The 22949-nt window shown below is 33.4% G+C and overlaps 1 protein-coding gene across 1 annotated transcript; it reads right to left on the bottom strand.

The window, feature by feature from the left end:
- Window positions 1-12: 12 nt before the first annotated feature.
- On the bottom strand, window positions 13-21940 carry LOC136835188 (D-beta-hydroxybutyrate dehydrogenase, mitochondrial-like). Its single transcript, XM_067098418.1, has 9 exons — window positions 21804-21940; window positions 5267-5436; window positions 4626-4709; window positions 4006-4174; window positions 3516-3671; window positions 2826-2931; window positions 2010-2071; window positions 739-881; window positions 13-250 (listed from the first exon to the last, which is right to left on the bottom strand). Exons 2-9 carry the CDS (start codon window positions 5429-5431, stop codon window positions 71-73), a joined length of 1065 nt encoding a protein of 354 aa, XP_066954519.1. The 5' UTR covers window positions 5432-5436; window positions 21804-21940; the 3' UTR covers window positions 13-70.
- Window positions 21941-22949: the final 1009 nt, after the last annotated feature.

Genomic DNA, 22949 nt, shown 5'->3' with positions numbered 1-22949 from the left:
AGTAAAACAACCTTTGCCAAAAAATAAAAATAATTCTATTCCCTGAAACGCTAATCTATTATTTAATATATCATCTCGGAAGCCTTCTTTTCGAAGATGTATAGAAGAAGCTGAAGACCCATTCCGGTAAATGCGTGGCTATAAACAATTTGACGAAGTAATAATTGGTGATTGGTCTATATCTTGCTCTTGGATATTTTTGCGTCACGGCCTCAGTGATCGATTCTAAGACTGGTCGAATGTCGCTGAGCTGAAAAGAAGCAAAAATGGGTAAAAATAAATAATATTTTACAGTATTTAATGCACTTCAATGTGCATCGGGTTATTATCACTCTTATTAAATCTTTGGCAAAGTAAATTACCACGTTGAAATGGTTGTTTACAGTACACAAGAATAAGTTTTAGCGGGAGTCTTATTGCCTTAGTGTTCTGAAACTCAACTACCCTAGGCGTATATTCTGATTTTTAGAATTTGGTCTAGTAACTTTTAAGACTTCAAACTTTTATAATTCAAGCTGTGGGACTCTGGGAAAGTGAAACACCATTATAACTGACAATTTAAGGATACTGTATGACTATCTCAAATTACCATTCACCACCGACATGGAAAAATCCTGAGCTAATATAATATTTGTGCCAGTGTTATGCCAATAGATTTTATTCTAAGAAAGAAAAAAATATGAAAATATTATCCAGAAAACAGTGAAACAGGACAAAAATTAGCCAGATCCTACTTACACCACTATTGCAATGCATCTTTGCAATATTTACAACGAAATCGAAGTATTCCCGTCCATAGTCTTCCTTGACACAGTCGTCCATATTGCTCCACATGGTATCCCCTTGTCTTAGCACCAGTTCCTCTGTGGTAATCTGGGTTGCTGGGATTGAGAGCAAGAAGCAATTAGTACCATGGTACCCTAGGTATGAATACTTACAAGGGTGTTTTTATTGTTTATTGTGTTTGTTATAGCTAAAGCCTGTTTCTCCTGAGAAGAATAGGTAGAGCAAGATATTCTATAACTGTCAGATTAGAAAGCAAATCTTTCTGTGATGAACTTCTTAATTTGTGCATTGTGTCATATATCAGTTCATAAGCCTCATCGCTAGCATATCTTTCCTTTTTTACTTAGCTTAGACTCTTGTGGTTCCTTGAGACTCAGGACCTTTCTTCCTAATACTTCTGCGCCACACCTAAAAGAGTTCATCCTTAATATCCACAGCTTTTTGTACCAAAGCTTATTATACCGACAGTCTTTTACCAGTTCGGCCTTATAGTCGTTGCATTTTCTGTTAGACCTACGCATGTCTGTTTTGTCTAATCCGTATAAGCTGATCGAGCCCAGATTCAAATCTCTCTCTCTCTCTCTCTCTCTCTCTCTCTCTCTCTCTCTCTCTCTCTCTCTCTCATCCACTATCTGATGTCACTTACGTCAACAGACACGGAGAACAACAAAGCAGTATCTGTTTATTTGCAGAGCAACCACGTATGAGACAGACCTTTCTGGAGGAAAAGATAACGAATTCGTGTCTCTTCGCTATTGTTTTCGTTGGTTCTGTGTTACTTGCAATACGTCTTTGGGATGCTTGTGCTTTCATGTTTATGATTAAGTCATAATAATAATGATAATCTATAGTGCCTCAAATAACAAATATAAATCAGTAAAATTTTGAAATATATATCCGTTTATAAGAATTATATATGTATTATATTATATATAATATATATATATATATATATATATATATATATATATATATTGCCATTTAAATAAAACCATATGCTTATTTTTGCTACAACAAGCCTTTAATCTGAGTGGGGGGAAGAAATGAAGAGGGTGGTCCATCCTTAGTGCGATTCGAATCTAAACAATTGAGGCTGCAGTTTGTATCTAGACCTCATATGCTGTATATGTGTATATTCATACATATACTATATATATATATATATATATATATATATATATATATATATATAATACAAAAACACTGCAAATCCCGATACTTACCAGCCGAATAGTTGCATGGCTCGATTATACACACATCTACACCCCAGGGCTTCATTTCATGCCTGTTGAAAGCAAACAAAAAAAAAAATATATATTGAGCAAACAAAAGAGAAAGGTGAAAAATGCATGCAAACAAAGAAATGAGTCCAGCGCTTCCATTGTTGGTTATATCTGTGTATTGAACAAAGGGAAAATTGAGATTTGCACTGAACGCTACCAGGAAAAACGTATCAATTTTCCACAGTCTATTTGTGGAAGAGAAGTGATGGTTTAATGTCACCGTTTTCTTTATAGTTGCACTTATTTGAATTAATTTCGTTTTCTTCATCGTTAGGATCAATATTTAATTAAATTTACTGTTACAGTGTAACTGTTATTATCATCACTATCAGCTCCATCAATCATAAAGATAATAATTATGACGTTTTCGTTGTAAAAATTCTTACTTTTCATCATATTAGCACTAAATATAAAAATTATAATTCACAACTAACTTTATCATGACACTAATTCAAACCAATGCAGAGCCACGATGTAATTGTTATGAACATCACCACCAACTTCAAAAATCCTAAAGATAATAATTATGACTTTTTCGCCTAAAAACTTCTAACTTTCCATCATGTGGGAGCTAAATGAAGACTAAACTTCGCAACGACTCTTACGTGAGACTAATTCAAACCCACACAGAAAGCTCTTGGGAGCGAGCTCTCAGCCATAGTTACCTTCAACCTCAGCGCCCTTTCCATATCCTACCCGAAGGAGGGTAGAATACCCACCTCCAACAGCGTCAAATGCCCATACGCTTCTCCTCACCTGAGACAGTCGCTGAAGCCCTCCATAGCGAATTTAGAGAGAACATAAGGAGACAGACCAGCTCGCGTGATGTGACCGCAGACGCTGGCTATATTCACGACTCGACCTGTTGATGTGTGAAATGTAGATTCTCTCTCTCTCTCTCTCTCTCTCTCTCTCTCTCTCTCTCTCTCTCTCTCTCTCATTAGATCCGTCAAGCGATTTATTGATACAGGGAACTTTAATATTACACTCTTTCCGCTCGATTGGTAGTTATGAGGGGGATTATATATATATATATATATATATATATATATATATATATATATATATATATATATATATATATTTCTATATACATATATATATAACTATATATTTATATATTTCTTGTAATATATACATATATATATATATATATATATATATATATATATTATATATATATATATTTATATATATATATATTATATATACATAATATATTATATATATAAATATATTTATATATACATATATATATAATGTATATATATATATATACTGTATATATTTATATTTAAAAGTTTAATCATAAATTCAATATTCCCATAAAAGATAAATATCTGCTTCAATAACATCATCAAAGTTTTCCCACAAGAGCAGAAGTCTCAGAAGATGGATATTTTGAGGTGCCAGGAAAACCAAGAAATCAGTCAATTCCCGACTCACCTTGCGACCTCCTGACGAGCGGGAGGAAGGCCTTGGTCACACCTATGAGCCCGAAGAGGTTGATGTCCGTGATTCTTCTGTAGGTGTCCAGGGGCACCCACTCGACCTCCCCGAAGGCCGTGACGCCTGCGTTGTTGACCACCGCCCACAGTCCCTCTGGAATTGGTCCATTTAGGTAAAGGCAAGTCAAGGGAGACATTTTGATAAATATGTATCAGACTCATTCAGTGATAAATATTTATGTCAGAATTGGATTTATATTTGTAAATATGTTACTGAAATATGTATTTTGAAGATATGCATAGATTTACATATATTTATGCAGTGCGTGAAGTCGTTCAAGTGTATATTTAAATAAATAGTTTTTAGAGTCGAGTATGGAAACATCTGTATTTTAATTCTCAGTTATGGATTGCGTTTATTTAATTTTTAATTCTCGATTATGAATTACGTTATACATTTACAAGAAATTTTTTTCTTATTTTTTTACCTCCGTCAGGAATGAGTTTCTTCGTCTGCTGAAGGGCGTCTTCTATCTGCTCCTGCTGGGTGACGTCCATTTGGAGAACGTGTAGGCGACTGGAGCCCAGCCTTCGTAACTGCTGGGCGCCCTCCCCGCCCGTATCTGCCAGCAGACAGCCGGCGAACACTCGGAAGCCCTGTGACACAAGAGGTCAGATCACACGTTAACGAGTAAGACCAGAATTGAGTGGGAAATTAACGTTACTTTGACATTCGGCTTATTTTGGGTGAAGGTAGCTTTTAATTATCATATCAGGCTTTTGTTTTTGGTATTTTTATTTTTATCATTAATCCATCTTTTCCAAATCCATTTCCCCATCCTTTCCCTCTCCCTCCCCCTTTCGTTGACCATTGCTCCTGTGACGCCAGGCTAGTGTTAAAGATATCCTCTTATGTAGTGTTTCTCATATGTAGAAATTCTTCAACTACGGGACAATTTTTGTAAGAAAAAAGAAAGCCTCGGAAAAAAGACTGACTTAATATGTTCATAAGCAAAATACTCACACCACACACAAACACAAACAGTAGAAGCTAAAAAAAAAACAATAGAACCAATATATTAATAAAAAAAAATACTGGAATGCTTACCTGGTCGTGGAGATGAAGAGCCAACGCGTATCCAATCCCAGTGTCACATCCAGTGATGAGGACGCATTTCATCTCCGTCGGCAGCTGAGGAAACAAAAGCGCATCAGTTTACAAAATTCTTGAGTAATTGGCTTCCTTTGTAGTTTTCGTGAATTTACATTCAAAATCCTTAATGCGGTAACCGATTATTATTACTGCTGTTCAGAAGATAAACCCCTATACATATGAAACAAGCCTACAGGGGCCATTGACTTGAAATTCAAGCTTCCGAAGAATGTGGTGTTCTTTTGAAAGAAGTTACAGAAGAATATGTTGGAAATACAGAAATAAGAGGCCAGTTATTAGAAAAGGTAAAAAGATAAATTAGTAAATTAATAGATAAATACACAAAAAGGTAAATAAATTGTTAAAATACTAGGTGAATTATTTTAGAATAGTAATGCAGTGCATCTTCGCTTGAACTTTTGAGGTTCTAATTGTGCAACATCCTCAGGGAGACTGTACCACAGTCCAACGGCGTGATGAATAAAAGTAACATAATTTACTATATTATTGTGGATATTTATTACAAATAAGATCTAATATTTCTTTTACAAGGAGGGATACCTTATAGAGAGAGAGAGACAGAGACTTTTACTTACCGTGAGACTTGAAAAGTACAAGTAAATGCCAGCACTTGAGGCCCAGATGACAGTCAGCAGCAGCCAGAAATTCAGCGGACACTGCAGACCAAGTACGTACGCTAAGAGGCAGCTGACGCCGCCCCAGAAGACGACATCGACGGCTCTGTCACGGGTCCACCGCATCTTAGCTGAAGAGAAGAAGACGAAGAAGAAAATAAACAAAAGCTGGAGTAAATGACCTGGAAAGAGTTCTATATCATTCGTGTGTATTCAAGTCTATACTGTGAGGCTTGCGTACAATTTGTTAACAAGAACTGAACAATGAAAAACAAGGTTTTGGAGTAGGCATTATTTTATGTTCCTAAATTTGCATTATGCTTTGCAAAATATGTAAAATATGGTGAAAAGAAGAGTAAAATATCTTAAACCGTTTTAGGTGTCCTTTTAATCTTTCATAACACGCTTAATATTCCGAGAGGGAATAATAATATTATTAAGTGCGGTTACGGATGAAATGGGAGTGCGCCGGGTTCTCGTTTCATGGTACGAAATTTCATCCTTACTCTCTCTCTCTCTCTGTCTCCCTCCTACCCCCCCTTCCCCTGCCCCCACACCAGTCGATCCAGTTGTGAATGGAAACCCAATAAAGGAAGGAAGAGGCAAATAACTGAATCGTTTTCCCGAAAGAAACAACAGACTTGCTTCTTGAAAGATGGAAGGTTATAGGAATCAGAGAAAACAGAGGCAGGAGAAATTCCAAAGCCAGAGATAAGGAAACAATCACAAGCGTTTTTTCGCTGGTTTATGTCATTTTTCGGCATTATTTTGAATAATTTCTTATTCATTAAATGGCATGTGTACATTCATGTACGCATGAAGGTTTTAGATGTACAGTCATACACATGCACGCACACACACACACACACACACATATATATATATATATATATATATATATATATATATATATATACATATATATATATATATATATATATATATACATATACATATACATATACATATATATATATATATATATATATATATATATATATATATATATATACACATACAAATATAGGCTTGTGTGTTTATAATACGCATAGTTTGTTGAACCAGTATATACAATCTTCAGGCTCATAAAGGACTAAGCTCAGTCACACACGAGATTTCAAAACAAACAAACAACACGAATTACGTAAACATCCCGTAATGGCTTTAATAAACTTCGCCAAACCCTTTTTTGTATTATTATTTTTTTTTTTTCTGACAGCAAAAACTTTTTTTTGTCTCTCTGACAGCGGAAGATTGACGTCTTGCTAAGATGTCTGGCATATAAGGTCTTAAAACGAACACCCGAGTGCTGCAGCCATTTTGTGAGTTAAACTGGCTGAAATAGCAGCAAAATGAACAGATCCCGACCCTTTCCCTCCTCCCTCTTCTGATTAACCCCTCACCTCCCCACCGGGTCTGGCCTCAGAAAGTGGCTAAGTTCAAGACTGGATAATTTCACGCGCAACAAAATTAGCTCTCTCATGCATGCTTAACGAGTCCCGGTGTGAATTTACATTTTTTTTCCCTTAGGGAAAGGAGTTTGTATGTTTTATTTTTTATGTTTATATGCTACACATTTTCATACGCCGACGCATATGAATAATCAGCAATAATTCACTTAACCTTACGAATACTGAACCAATCTCCCCTATCTTGTAATCTTTGCAAAAAATCTTTCTTTATTCAGACTTATACGACCCATTTACCGAGCTATCATCTCCCGATCTCACTGCATGGCCAAACCACCTTACATAGGTAAAGAGCGTGGCGTCAGAAGGATAGAGCCTCACGGTTTTCTGCAAGTCTCTAGGAATGAGGTTGCTAACCCCAATGCCCATTTTCTTGGCCCTAGCTGGCATTAGTACACATTCACAACTAGGTCGGCTAGTTTGAATCACTCTGGGTTCTAGTCACAGGCCTTGCTTGTAAGAGTCCAGTGCAAATATACTGTATATATATATATATATATATATATATATATATATATATATATATATATATATATATATATATATATGGACATGTGTATATATACATATATATATATATATGCATATATATATATATATATATATATATATATATATATATATACCTGTATATCTTTCCCTTCAGAAGATAAAGCAGGTAGCTGAAAGACAATTCATATCTAAGGTAAGCTTTCGTTGACATTTTCCTATGAATGCCCGTATCCATAGGCATATTTGGGTATAGCTGTAGGAGCTAATCATTTTTTGACGCCAAGACCTTAACTGAACACAGGGAAGTGCCGTTAATATAATTTTAATTAGTTCTTGATTAATGTAGTCATGGATAAGTCAATCTGGCTGACAGCAGTGAACCTGTCTTAATTAAACTAGTCATTTGGCAGCCTCTCTCTCTCTCTCTCTCTCTTCAGGTGCCTATTTCTTCACTAGTGAAAGGCATTCTGAACATATTCTTTTAGACCCATTATGCATTCGTTCTCCTAAGCAGTGTATTACATACTTGTGGTAAGTCAACTGCACTGGGTCGCAGCCAATGTGGAGAGCAAGAAGGGAGAGAGAGAGAGAGAGAGAGAGAGAGAGAGAGAGAAAGTCTCATAATCATGAAACAAGAGATCCTCGTCGAGGTAGTATTTATCCCAAAGGAGTATAGATTTCCAACAGAAATCTATCAGCCATTCCTCTCAATTCTCTCTTTTCTCTTGAGAGAAAACTGTTTTTGCTAAACATCAACAATGCACGTTTTGTTTTCCCTGACGGTGAAAGATATCCTTGCTATTTAGCGCCACAAAAATTCTCAGATGAATAAATTAGTCTGGTGACAAGAACAGTACTATTCTTCACCAAACTTTCAACTACTATTTACCTAGTTTTATTTCTTGCTACCAAACGCTTTTTGAACATTTTCAGTGCAGTTTACTTTTCTTTTCTCCGCTAATCACATTTTTGTTCTCTCTCTCTCTCTCTCTCTCTCTCTCTCTCTCTCTCTTTTTCGCTTTATACACACACACACTCACATATATACATATATATATATATATATATATATATATATATATATATATATATATATATATATATATGTATATATATACATATATACATATACATATATCATACATATTTACAGAGAGCCTGCTACCTTCATTAGCATTTACTCACAAATCTCTGCATACGTCAGCCATTTGTTCAGCCTAAAATAAATTATCATATCTCCCAGGCTTCCATTTATCCTCATGACCTTAATTATGCTCCCATTCATTCTAAGTTTTGTCCTTTTTTTAAACCTCTCCACCAGTCTCTGTAGCGTTTCACTATCTCCAGTTTACATCTGTCGTTCCTTGCATCTTCTCATGTAATATCTAAAAATAAAAATAAAATGTTTTTGTTCTTTTGAATTCATTAAGTAACCTAATATACTATATATATATATATATATATATATATATATATATATATATATATATATATATATATATATATATATATATATATATATATATATATATATATATATATGTATGTATGTATGTATGTGTATATATATACATACACACATACTAAATATATATATATGTATATATGTGTATGTATATATACACACACATACACACATAAATATATATATATATATATATATATATATATATATATATATATATATATATATATACAAGTTACGTGGGACAGGACTGAGAGAATTCAGAGCAACGAAAGGAGATACAAGTCCAATAATGAGGAATCAGAAAAGATACAGAAAGAATTATGGATAGTGAAGAGACACTGCAGAGAATGATGAAAGAGATTAATTATACTTGAAAGAGGAGAAACCGTGAGATAAATGGGAGCAAGAGTAAGGTTATGAGGATAAATAGAAGCCTGGAAGGGATAATGATAACAAATAATAAATAAAGGAATAGATAAACAGATAAATAAATAAATGAATAACTAAATATATCTGTGTAGTACGTTTCATCTTTTGAGTACCAGAGGACCGAAGGTCAAGAGTGCCAGGGCATAGGAAGTGGGTTAGTGTGCCACTGTTTGGCACTCTCTTGATTGTTACGGTCACAAGAAATGTAAACAGCTGTTGCTAAAAATGTTAATTGATGAAGTGACATGGCGAACAGAAGACCGGAATGTAACGCTAACTTTACGACACTATTTTTTTTTTTTTTTTGTAGTGCGAGATCGATAATGTTAGGAATCGTGTTGTTTTAACGCCTGTTTCTGGTAGTTCAGAAGACCTGTGATAATTATAAACAGCTACGTTGTTAATGTAAATAACTTTTTTTTCTTTAGCTTACAGTGTGACATTAATAATATCAGGAATCGCTTTGTCTCTAAAATCTACCTCTTTTGGATGAAAAGTCCTGTGGTAAGTTTAAGTAGTTATATTGTTATCATAAATCCTCTTTTTTTATTTTGTTTCTACTTTTGTTTAGCGTATCAGCGTTATGACTGCTTTTTTATTTAAATTGTTTGAATTACTCTGATGATCCTTACAGTTTTTACGAGGCTTCCGAATGCATTATTATTACTATCCTTGTAGTTTAATAATATAACTACATTTTTTTTCTACTTATTTAAGAATTTATTAATTTATTTGTTTCTTTCTTAATAAATTAACAAATTCTTAAATAAGCAGAAAAAAATGTAGTTATATTATTTACCATTACCTTCTGTTACTTCTGTCTAATGGACACCATAATAATAATAATAATAATAATAATAATAATAATAATAATAATAATTATTATTATTATTATTATTATTATTATTATTATTATTATTATTATTATTATTATTATTATTATTATATTATTATTATTATTATTTATTGATGTATATATAGAGTGCATATATGCTTAAAAAGGAAAGAACAGGCTAGAGAAAAAAAATTAAAACCCTTTAAATAAATAGGTAAGTAAATAAAAAAAACAAAAGAAATAAATAATAAATGAAATAAAAAAACAAACCACAGAAAGAACAGATCAAATACTAAATACGAGAATGATGTACATCAGTAACAAGCGATGAAATGTCTGGCATGAACACTACGGTTTCCATAGCGACGCTTTGTTTATTATTAATTGTGTATGATCCTACTTTTGATAACGAAGCTGTGTGTGTGTGTGTTTGTGTGTGTGTTTTATACAGTTTCTTTCCATCTGTGCTTCTATAGATAAGAAGGCAGTTGATTTGTTGTAAGTTATTGTAAATGTAGTTGTATGTATAGTATATATATATATATATATATATATATATATATATATATATATATATATATATAATATATATATAGTATATAGATATACATATATATATATATATATATATATATATATATATATATATATATATATATATATGTTTATGTAAGTATATATATACATATATATGTATATATACTTACATAAACATATATATATATATATATATATATATATAAATATATATATATGCATATATATACACACATATACAGTATATTTATATTTGTGTATATATACATATATATATACTGTATATATGAGAGAGAGAGAGAGAGAGAGAGAGAGAGAGAGAGAGAGAGAGAGAGAGAAATAAGAAATATCGTTGTTTCTTATTGACCCTCGCGGTTGACTGTACTTTCAAGCGTGTCATATGACAACCCTGCCTGCGTATCATCTTGCGCATGCGTAAGGACGTCTACGCGCATGAGCGCGCAAACGCAGCTAATGCATCAGAGACGAAACTGAAAACGGATGACCTCTTCATCTCCTCTTGCGGATTTGTGTGAGCGTGTGTGTGTGTGTGTGTATGTATGATTCAGTCCACACAGCAGAGACTTATCAATTTACAGAAGGGGGATGAGATGTCGAGTAAGATAAGAGAAGGTAGATTTACCGTTTTATCTCCGAGTTTGATCAGTAATTGCATTTGCGCGTTAATTTGCGTTGTTCTTTTGAGTTTGAGGTGGAAAAAATTTAAGTTTGCTTTTTTTCAGTTTCTGGTTTCCTTACGTTCTTAACGGTTTTGCTTTCATCGTCGGTAATCAAAGTGTAGAGCTATTATTATTATTATTATTATTATTATTATTATTATTATTATTATTATTATTTTTGTTTTCTTTTCTATTAATGCTGTTATAGCATGCTAATTAGTACCTAAAATTGTAATAGTAGTAGCCGTTGCTATTCTATTGCAATGATGAAATTAATAGTTGTTGAAACAGTGATAACAGTCTAGTAGTTCTATCATCGTCAATGTAATAAAAATATTAATAGTAGTTATAATATTAGTGGCAGCAGTATTAGTATACAGTATCAGCCTCAGCAGTAGTACAAGTTAAGCCTCACCGTCCTTTAGTTTTAACACGTAATAAAATAGAATATAATATGGAATTTAGGCCAAAAGCCAAGCGCTAGGAGCTATGAGGTCATTCAGCGCTGAAAAAGAAACTGAAAGTAAAAAGGTTTGAAAGGTGTAACAGAAGGTGTAACAGTTGCACTACAAAACAATTGTCAGTAGAGGGTGGAAAAAAAGTTAAGTATACCTTAGCTTGACCAGACCACTGAGCTGATTAACAGCTCTCCTAGGGCTGGCCCGAAGGATTAGACTTATTTTACGTGGCTAAGAACCAATTGGTTATCTAGCAACGGGACCTACAGCTTATTGTGGAACCCGAACCACATTATAGTGAGAAATGAATTTCGATCACCAGAAATAAATTCCTCTAATTCTTCATTGGCCGGCCGGAGATTCGAACGCGGGCCCTGCAGAGTGCTAGCCGAAAATCAGATGGAAGAAAGAGTATATGAACGGAGGCACAGTAAAAATGAATGAAAGGCGTTCCAGTTAGGGGCCGAAGGGACGCTGCAAAGAACCTTAAATAATGTCTGCACGGCACTAGCCAGCCCCGCTCCCCCCACACCCCCAGCGCCACAGGGAGTTATGAAACGTGAGCAGCAAATAACTTCACAATATCTCTTTCTCCCCAATTAACTCATGCGAATTATGAGGTTTTCCTCCCTCTGAGCAAATAAACGAGCGGGTTGCTTAGGAGGTCTTCCTCCTCCGAGGTGATATATGAGGGGCGTTGTCGTATTCTCTCGTCCGCGCCCTTGCAGTGAGGTCGAGATGCCCCTGCTGGAGTAAGGTCAAGATATACCCCACACAGAAATTCTCACATGGACGGGTTGCTAAGAAATGAATCCCTTCTCTTCAGTGTCATAGCCTTGTTTTCTCGCTTTCCTTTACTTTCTTTACTCTCCTTTACTTTCTGTCACTTACCTTTATTCTTTACAGTGGTGTATATATCTCTGTTACTTCACTAAAGAGAATCGAAGGAAAATATTAGGACAGATTATCATTAACGGACTATTTTTGACTCAGCAATGAAAAATCATATTATTATTATTATTATTATTTTTATTATTATTATTATTACTGTGGTTGCAGTAACTGCAATCAACCAATTAGCCCATAGGAATTTAGATTAAAAAAAATATTCGAATCACACTTGTTCGCTCACTGAACTTTACGGGAAAATCTTACATCTATTTTTTTTTATCTTTTCAATTTTAAATCTGCGATAATGAATAGTGATATTGGCCTTTGGTAATCGAAATTCAGGAGGGAGCTTATTTGCAATTGACATTTAAATAATAATAATAATAATAATAATAATAATAATTAATAAACACAATCACATGTGGAACAGAAAAAAATTTCTGACTTACATCGGGATTGAACCCAGGTGTTTCCTTTCAATTGAAAGACCTGGGTTTGACCCTGATGTGAGTCAGAAATTTAATAATAATAATGATAATAATAATAACAATAATAATAATAATAATAATAATGATAATAATAATAATAACAGGAACAGCGAGCATTCCCTTCCTAGAAGCTTTACGTTAAACGGAATCAAATTATGGTAAAACTTCCGCGCTATTTGTAATGACTGAATTGCCGTTGTACAGAAGCACTAACAAGCTCCGAAGAAACTGTCAACCCCTTCCTGATGACTGCTAAAATCACTCCCGCTCGCTCGTTTGGGTCCGGTTACGGGATTCGGGGAATACTGACGGAAATATAGAGTTCCACGCTTCCATTTGTGAATGGGGCCAAGATGTCGTAAGATTGGGCAACTCTTATGGTTGCGATTGCCACCTAATATATCCGGCAATGTCAGGCGTCAATGTCAGGCGTCTGTTCAAATCTAATTGTCAGAAGTTGGCTCTTCGTGGCGTCGATGAACTTCGACAATATCTTTCACGCTCTTTCAAAAGCTCTTGTTTGTCTGTATGTGTTGATATATATATATATATATATATATATATATATATATATATATATATATATATATATATATATATATATATACATATATATATATACTGTATATATATATATATATATTAAATTTTTTCATATATATTTAAATTTTTCTCTGAAATGAAATTTTATTCATATAGAATGGTTCCATTTCTAACTGACGTGAATGGCATTATTTCTTATTTCAGCTTTCAGCTCATTTTAACATTGTACTCTTGTATGACTGTATATATGTGTATGTGTGTATTTATGTTTTGAATACGCACACACATATATATATATATATATATGTAAATATATATGTGTGTGTATGTATATATGTATATGTATGTACATGTATATATTTAAATACAGATAGAGATGCGTGTGTGCATATATATATATATATATGAATATATATATATATATATATACATATATATATATATATATATATATATATATATATATATATATATATATATATATATATATATATATATATATATATATATATATATATATATATATATTAATAATCTTCATGTCTAAAAGATATGAATGAAATTCCTCCCTTCAGCCGACTTCATTATACGACATGCCACATTCCCACGTGCATATCTAAAAAGATACCCGATCCACAGGGGGTCATCCATGGCACTTGTCTACCCCTGCGGGTTTTTTTCTACCAACTGAGTCACACTCGACTTTGACACGATAAGTGTGATTGAGTGTGACACCGAGGATGAAGGCGTGAGGACTCCTTCGCGGTGAACGTTCGGACTTTCTTCCTAACTGGGTGTGTATTTCCCTTCCGAGGACCGGATGACGTCACGAGACCCGCTGTCTTTGATTCCCATTGGGTTTCGACGTCAATGACCCTGAGGGCGGTTGTGACGCCAGAGGACACCTGATCTTCGGGCTCTGAAGACTTCAATTGCCTGAACGAGTTCAGAATCCTCTGAACGTTTGTGTCAGGGAAGAAATTCATTAGTTATTTCTTGACTTCGCAGTTTCCTTTGCTGTGAAGTTGGATTCTATCTGTTCCTTTTGCCCTTTGCTTATTATTGCGGATTGCTTAGACATCTAGATATTTACTTATGCTTCTTTCGGTTAACTTTCCTACTGATTGATACAATTATTACATTTTTCTATTATGCTTTCATATTAATTAATTTAGCTCTCATAGTAATGAATTCATCTCCCATGGTCATGAATGCATCTCTCATATTAATGAATTCATTTCTTATATTAATCCATTTATCCCTCATATTAATAAACTGATTTATGTAAGGGCAGAATTAGAAAGACAATGATTTACTCAGATCTAGTGCCTCCAAAACGAACGCATCTGTGGGTCACACGAGAACGGGCGTTTCTTAGGTAAACAAACAGGAAATCCTCTGCGTTATCCATATTGTTGCCAATTAGCTACGTTCAGCGGTAAGATAACGTCACTTCTCTCCAGATCAGTGATTAGCTGTATCTTGGGATTGGCGCATACAATTGTGACCTAAATACGTAACAGGATATGCTAACTTATTTTTTTTTAATAAAAAACTGGATCAATATTTTCTCACGCTGTGATACTCATCCTTTTGACAATTAAATACTCATGCACCTTTCAGTGAATCATTGGAATGAATCATTTAAATGAGTCATAAAATCCAGTGTCTAAATACAATCCTATCTTGGGACTATAGGAAAAACCGATGACAAGTTTTTAAGGATAACATTTGAAAGCACAGGATACCCATGACCCAGATGTGCTGCTTTAGGACATGTATGTTTATATATAGGAGTGGTCTTCTGTTTCTCCTATATCCTAGGGAGAGGCAGGAAGTACGTCCTTGACGGTCGGGAAGCCCTGTGTGAGAAGTCCTACTCGAGTTTCCTGTGGTTTTATACTCTTCCCACGTCAGCTTCCCACCGACCATCTCGAGAGCAATTTGGTTTGGTCAAAAGCAACGCATTTGATCGGAGAAAAATTTATATTAATTCCGAAATTCAGTCTTTGCAGAGATCATTACAACCCTAATTTACCCAGCTTTTGCCAGTTTTGCCAACATATTCAATTGAAACTGATCCTAGCAAACACTAGACTTGTAAACGAAAGAAGGAAAATTCTCCCCGAACTGAGTATGCGAGGCTCAAGAAAATTAAACATGAGAGGTCGTCTTCTAACACTCTGGGAAAGAAATTACAGAATCAAACCTGTCACTGTCACTTAGGCGTTGAATAAGAGCAGATGTGAGTCAGTCTCTCTCTCGAAAAAAAAAAAATCAATTAATAAATAAAAAACTGTTTGAAAGGTGAGTCATGAGAGTCATAGACTGGAAATGACAATACTAGAATCCGTGAGCCGAATCATCGCCTCTTAAAATACAAAATCTACAGGAAGGGACGATTTTAGGTCTAGGATTTCCCAGGTTTCAAATGTGTAATCTCGTTCACCTTTTATCTACCGCATATTTGCACCGCACCCTTTGAAAGGTCAAATCTTTTGTGAATTCAATCTTGCTGTGAGGACGACTTGAAAATGTGTTAAATATCACGAAAGTCCTCGATACTTCTTTCTTCATTTTTCCTGTGGCCTTGGCTGTATTTATTGTTACATGCTATTAAGTGACATATTAGCATTTATATATATATATATATATATATATATATATATATATATATATATATATATATATATATATATATATATACAATATATATATAAATATATATATATATATATATATACATATATATATATATATATATATATATATATATATATATATATATATATATATATATATATATATATATATATATCACCTGATAAATTCTATACTTACAAATCTAGTCAAGCAATCATTCTACTGTATGTATTCTATTATAATATTTACGAATAAAAAAAACACGTCAGTAAACAGTAACAATACTTAACACCAATTACCTAATGAGGAGTAAACCATCGGTACGGGTGGCCATTGCGCTGACGTCACTGTGACGTCATTAAAACCCTCTCTCAAAGTTTTTATGTACTTTAGGTTATATACAAAGTCTCATATGTCTATCAGTAACTAAGAAAATAGACTTCAGAATATACACTGCACTATAGCCACAGTATTCACTCAACTAAACAGCCAAGATAATGCGCAAAGAAGAGTCTTTTAAAATATACAGGGTTCGCTTCACTTTGACTCGCTTAGCTCAACTGCCAAACCTTGCGAACAAGGCGGCCACAGGATTGAAGTCTCTTCATAAATATTTATCGGTCAAGATGATTAGTTTGCTTTTTTTAGATAAGGACTTCTTGTTACTGGCCAGAGTCAAGATTGTTTAACTCATTGATTTTTCTAGTTATAGTTAATTTTTTTCCTCAGTCTTTTGATGTTAATTTTAGTCGCCTTTAATGTTGTGCTATTATTTTCTTTCCGTAGGAATTTGGATATAGAATGAGTAATAACAACAACAACAACAACAACAACAATAATAATAATAATAATAATAATAATAATAATAATAATAATAATAATATATCTCTCACGACGGACATATATAAAATTTAAACTTCTGTCAGTATCTACAGTAGTCATAATTCCACGGTACAATCATTTACTGCTCGTGGTTTCATTCGGAAGCATCGGGGTACCTTGAGTGAACGTTGACCTGGCTCTCTCTCTCTCTCTCTATTTGTTTATATCTTTGCATGTACGTATAAATTTATAAATGGAGACAAACAAACAAATACACACTCACATATATATTTACAGTATACATATATATATATATATATATATATATATATATATATATATATATATATATATATATATATATAGATATATACATATACATATATATGAATATACGTATATGTATATATCTATATGTATATTACAAAATATATATATACTGTATATATATATGTATGTATTATTGTGAGTGTATGTTTGTTTGCGTCTCCATTTATACATTTATACCTGGATGCGAAGATATAAACAAATAGAGAGAGAGAGAGAGAGAGAGAGAGAGAGAGAGAGAGAGAGAGAGAGAGAGAGAGAGAGAGAGAGAGCCAGGTCAACGTTCATTCAAGGTACGATTAATAGAATACCTGATACACACATACATTACATTGTATATATATATATATATATATATATATATATATATATATATATATATGTATATATATATATATAATGGTGTGTGTGTGTGTATTTCTATGAGTTTAACAATTAATTAACGCTTAATAATGAGCCATCCGTTCTCCTTGTTAAACCTGGAGTTAAAGACCAGAAAAGAATTCTTTCTCCTTCGACGATTTTGCTCATTGTGATCCATTCCCCAACTACGCTGTCTGGGCTGGTCTTCGCCGCCGTCCCAGATAAACTATTAAGGGATTGTGAACTCGAGAATGAACCGCTTTAATGAATTTTTCCTTTTTATCTTTTTCCTCACCAATCATGAGCTGTTTTGCCTTCTAATTATTTTCGAAGTTCAATTATCTTTTTATATTTTTAAAAATTTTTTAAACCCGAGTCTCGTCTAACCGGTGTCTCATGGAAACAAGGAAGAAGAAGAGAGATAAAACAAAACGACAGACTTCTGGAAAGATGAGTTGGAACAAGGCCAAGGAGAGATCAAGGAGCTTGCACTGAAGGAACTACTGTCACTACTCCACTGGATATAGATTTTTACTCCTTTAATTATAATGGCAATTACAGTTCGTTATTTTGTTTATACTAACCGTTCAAAAACGCATTTAGTCATACCTGCAATTTTTTTTTAAATTTTTGTATACCTTCATTAAAGAATACTAATGTCTTGTTTTGATATAAAAATGCGATATAATACAAATACCACCCAAACCCTCATAAAATAGCAACAGGAAAAGATAAAATGTCCATTTGGAATATAAATGTGTTTCTGTAAAAATTATCATCCAAGATGACAGTGATATAACATGCAGGATTTTGGGACCAAATTATTGAAACTGCTTTTAAAAAGTTCCAACACAAACAATGCTATTTTGGAATGGAATATAGAGTTAGGCCAAAGGCCAAGCACTGGGACCCAAGGGGAGGTCATTCAGCGCTGGAAAGGAAAATTGAGAGCAGTAGGGTCGGAAAGGTGTAACAGGAGGAAAACCTCGAAGTACCTGTGAAGCAATTTTAGAGGTGGACAAGATGGCAGAGATAACAGTAAATGGAGGTATAGTAAAAGGAAATGAAAGGGGTTGCAGTTGGAGGCCGAAGGGACGCTGCAAGTAACCTTTATTAATGCCTACAGTGCACCGCGTGAGGTGCACTGACGGGGGAAAACAGTGTTGTTTTAAACAATGTAACCAAAATATTATAGATGATTTTAAACGTTCCAACAATGATGGTGCCATTTTAAACCAAGTGTCAGTTAATAATAGTTTCTTTTCATTGAGCGTCTTGACAGTATGAAAATAGCAACTTCAAACTAGAGATAGCTGACACTTTTTTTTTTAACCGCCAAGACCCATATGATTGCAGGTTGTTTTTTAGTTTATTTGTGTTATAATCTTTTTGTATTTTTTGCTTTCTTTTCATTCACCTTAATATCATCGCCTTTTTTTCATGTTGTACTTTAGGATTAAATAATATATATAGTATATATATATATATATATATATATATATATATATATATATATATATATATATATATATATATATATATATATATATATATATATATATATATATATATATTAATTTGATTCAAGTTTTATGTTTCCTTATGAACTTTTTATTTTGAGCAATTCCTGCAATTCTATAATTATTATTTAATCTTTTACTTCTCCTTCTTCCCTTCCGTGATTCTTTTCATTTTGATTCTTCCCGTCCCCTGTGACTCTATCCCTTCTCCATAACCCCAGAATCTTTCCCTGGAAGGCGACGAGAAACTCCTCCTGGCCAAATATTAAAATCTTGCCGAAAAGCGTCTGTGGGTTTTTCCTTCTCCAAACTGATATTGGTCTAGACCCCTTGGCACCAGGGCCCGCCATCTTGGAGAAATCAGAAGAGACGAGGTTATGTAACGCAGGGAAACAGGCTCTCGAGTTTACAATACTGAGAGAAGAAGAGAGAGACGCATGCGTAGTCAGCTCGTCCATTGTTCCGACTGCAGACGCTTTTTCTTTCCTTTTCTTGTGGTTCTTTCGTTTTGTCTAATATTGGTTTTATTAATTATGTATTTATACGCAAGCACATATATATATATATAATTATAATTATATATATGTATATATTTATATATATGTATATAATCTTTGTGTATATATAAATATGTATGTATATACATATACATACATATATATATATAGAATAAATAAAATATATATAATTAATAGAATAAATAAAAAAGATTATTGGAGTCATAAATCAGAAGAAAAGCCAGAATTGTTTACATACATGTACATACATACATACATACATACATACATACAAATACATATATACATACATGATATAAAGATATATTATATATATATAAATAGATATATATATATTTATACATATATTTATGTAGATATTGTATATATATATATATATATATTATATATATATATATATATATATATATATGCAAACAGTTCTACTTTTTTCTTCTGATTGTCGACTTATTAAATAATATTTTATTTATCTGTTAAATGGGTTTATTCAATTTATCAAAGCCCTAGGTATCATTTTTAAGCATGTATCACATGAACTAATAATAATAATAATAATAATAATCAATAATAATAATAACACACACAATAATAGCTATTAATAATAATAATAATAAACAAGATAGTGTCCAAGATTCTCTGAGCCTCCCGTCACCAATCATATAACTCCAGGGTATAATAATAATAATAATATTAATAATAATAATACATAACAATAATAACACTGTATTAAGGGTAATCGCTCAATAATAATAATACTAATAATATTATAATAATAATAATATTAGTAGCCCACAAAGTCATGGTGTCTAACAAGGCATAACAAACCATTTACCTTCACGTGCTAGACGCACATACCAAGCCGGGAACACAATAATATAAATAATAATAGCACATAAATTCATAGCGTCTAACAAAGGCATAATAAACAATTTACCTTGACATTCTAAACACACATAGCAAGGCAGGAGCACAATACAACTCCAAATGCGTCTAGCAAAAACCGGAACTGAGATTAACAGCCGTAGCAAGAGTTACTGGCACCAGAACTGGCACTCACATAGAGACATCAAAAGCGACTATCTCTTCAAGTATGCAAATTATTCAAGGTCTCCTTACCCTTCCACGCCCCCGGCCCCCCCTTTAGTAAATGCACGGCAAATTCTGGGAAATACGTTTGGTCTCTGCGTGTTGACAGTGTTATTCATCATCTCTCTCTCTCTACTCCCCATCGGTATTTGTGTTTGACTCGAAAATGAACAATGAATAGGTGACTGTTGCTTATTAGTTTCTCACTGAGATTAGGATACTGTTTGGTGTAATGCATTTGATTATCTAATATGTATTGCATGTATATATATATATATATATAAAGAGTATATATATATATATATATATATATATATATATATATATATATATATATATATATATATATATTTATATTTATAATTATATATATATATATATATATATATATATATATATATATGTATTGTTTGTGCCTTTTTACTGGAGTTCCTTTAGTTCCATGATCATAGTTATCATTTTATTAACTGGAACATTTGTATGAAAATCCCCAGTAATGTTAGAAATAAATTTATGAGATACGGTTAATCATTTTTCATTTTGGAATTTTCCAAAAGTTATATTTGATCGCAAAAGGATTCTGAAAATCTGTCACGTCTTGATAAAGGATAACATTTCAAAACTAGCACAATTAAATACTTCATAAATATATCAAAATATCGATCAATGAAAAATATTGTAAACAAAGTACCAACAGACGATATTTGTTTATCACCCCCTCTAATTTATTATTAATACATAAATATAATTTTCAGTTACCCTGACACGAGCAAGACAAGAACACGAAAACTGATTAATGACCAACAAAAATTGAAACATGTCGGTAACATAATATCAGTAACGCCTCTCACACACGATACTGAGCCCTATCCTTTGCCTACTGAAAAACACTGTAATAATGCCCACAATAAAATCTACGTAAACCTTACATTGCTTTCTTCTTCTCCAAAACAGAGGTAAGAAAGGGCGAAGCCTTAGGTAAATCCCAGATGACGATGAATCCACCACCACAGCAACGGTAGGCAGGGGAACCGCACAATGTAGCGTCTGCCAGGACACTGATAGACCGAGGCTCTGACCGACTGTTAAATGCCTTTTGCTTGGTCGAGCCAACAAGAGTGAGGGTAAGGAGAGACGCTACACAGAGAGAGAGAGAGAGAGAGAGAGAGAAGGGTAGGGAGGGATGGGGAAGGAGAGTGGAGTAGAAAGAGTATGCAATGTTTATCAATGTAGAGGTTTTTGACTTCCCTGGCAAACACATTTTCCGGAAGTTATGGAGAGAGAGAAAGAGAGAGAGAGAGGGGGAGAAAGAGAGAGAGAGAGAGAGAGAGAGAGAGAGTACGTGGGTTGTTCTGCCGAAATGCAGAAGCGTCTCTGCGTCAAAAGACAAACCCATTTTCAGAAACTCTATAGAGAGAGAGAGAGAGAGAGTACACCCTTCGTTCTGCAGAATCCTAACCTCTCGCTGCGTCAATAGACGAACCGCTTTTCCGGGGTCCTGTCACGCCCCTGAAGTTATAGAGATATTCGTTTTCCGGTACACTTAGTACCTTGGAAAGCTGTTATTTCATATATATATATATATTATTTATATATATATATATATATATATATATATATATATATATATATATGTGTGTGTGTGTGTGTGTGTGTGTGTGTGTGTGTGTGTGTGTGTGTGTGTGTGTATGTCATATGCTTTTTTAGTTTAATTACACACACAGACACACATATATATACACACACATACACAATCTATATATATATAAAGCTTGCTATGCTTTCTTTGTTAAGACAACACTGAATTTGGTTACATTTAATACGAATCATTATCGTTTATCACCTTTTTCAAATGACTCTCAACAATAGGGGCGATAAAATAACAGAGGTGAATATAGCATAGGCGCTCTCTTTCGGCCTGGGCTACATTCGGGCACCAGGGTGCGCGTAGCGTTGGCCTCTGCATTGAAAATGAAAATGCTGGTAATATTGTGGATTAACTGAAACTTGGCAAAATTTTTCCTTAATGCCAACATACCTTGCAATAATCAAAGCTATCTCTATCTCTCTTAATA

Source organism: Macrobrachium rosenbergii, chromosome 55 (assembly GCF_040412425.1).
Source record: "Macrobrachium rosenbergii isolate ZJJX-2024 chromosome 55, ASM4041242v1, whole genome shotgun sequence".
Lineage (NCBI taxonomy): Eukaryota > Metazoa > Arthropoda > Malacostraca > Decapoda > Palaemonidae > Macrobrachium > Macrobrachium rosenbergii.
Note: the sequence above shows the minus strand (reverse complement) of the source record. Positions and strands in the feature narration are given on the sequence as shown.

Bases quoted from the DNA above. Each gene is read 5' to 3' on its own strand.
- LOC136835188 (XM_067098418.1), bottom strand. From the start codon at position 5,431: ATGCGGTGGACCCGTGACAGAGCCGTCGATGTCGTCTTCTGGGGCGGC. The intron at 2,072-2,825 runs GTGAGGAGAAGC...TGCTTTCAACAG, and splicing joins GGCTTCAGCGACTGTCTCAG to GCATGAAATGAAGCCCTGGG. The intron at 882-2,009 runs GTAAGTATCGGG...TCTCAATCCCAG, and splicing joins GCCATGCAACTATTCGGCTG to CAACCCAGATTACCACAGAG.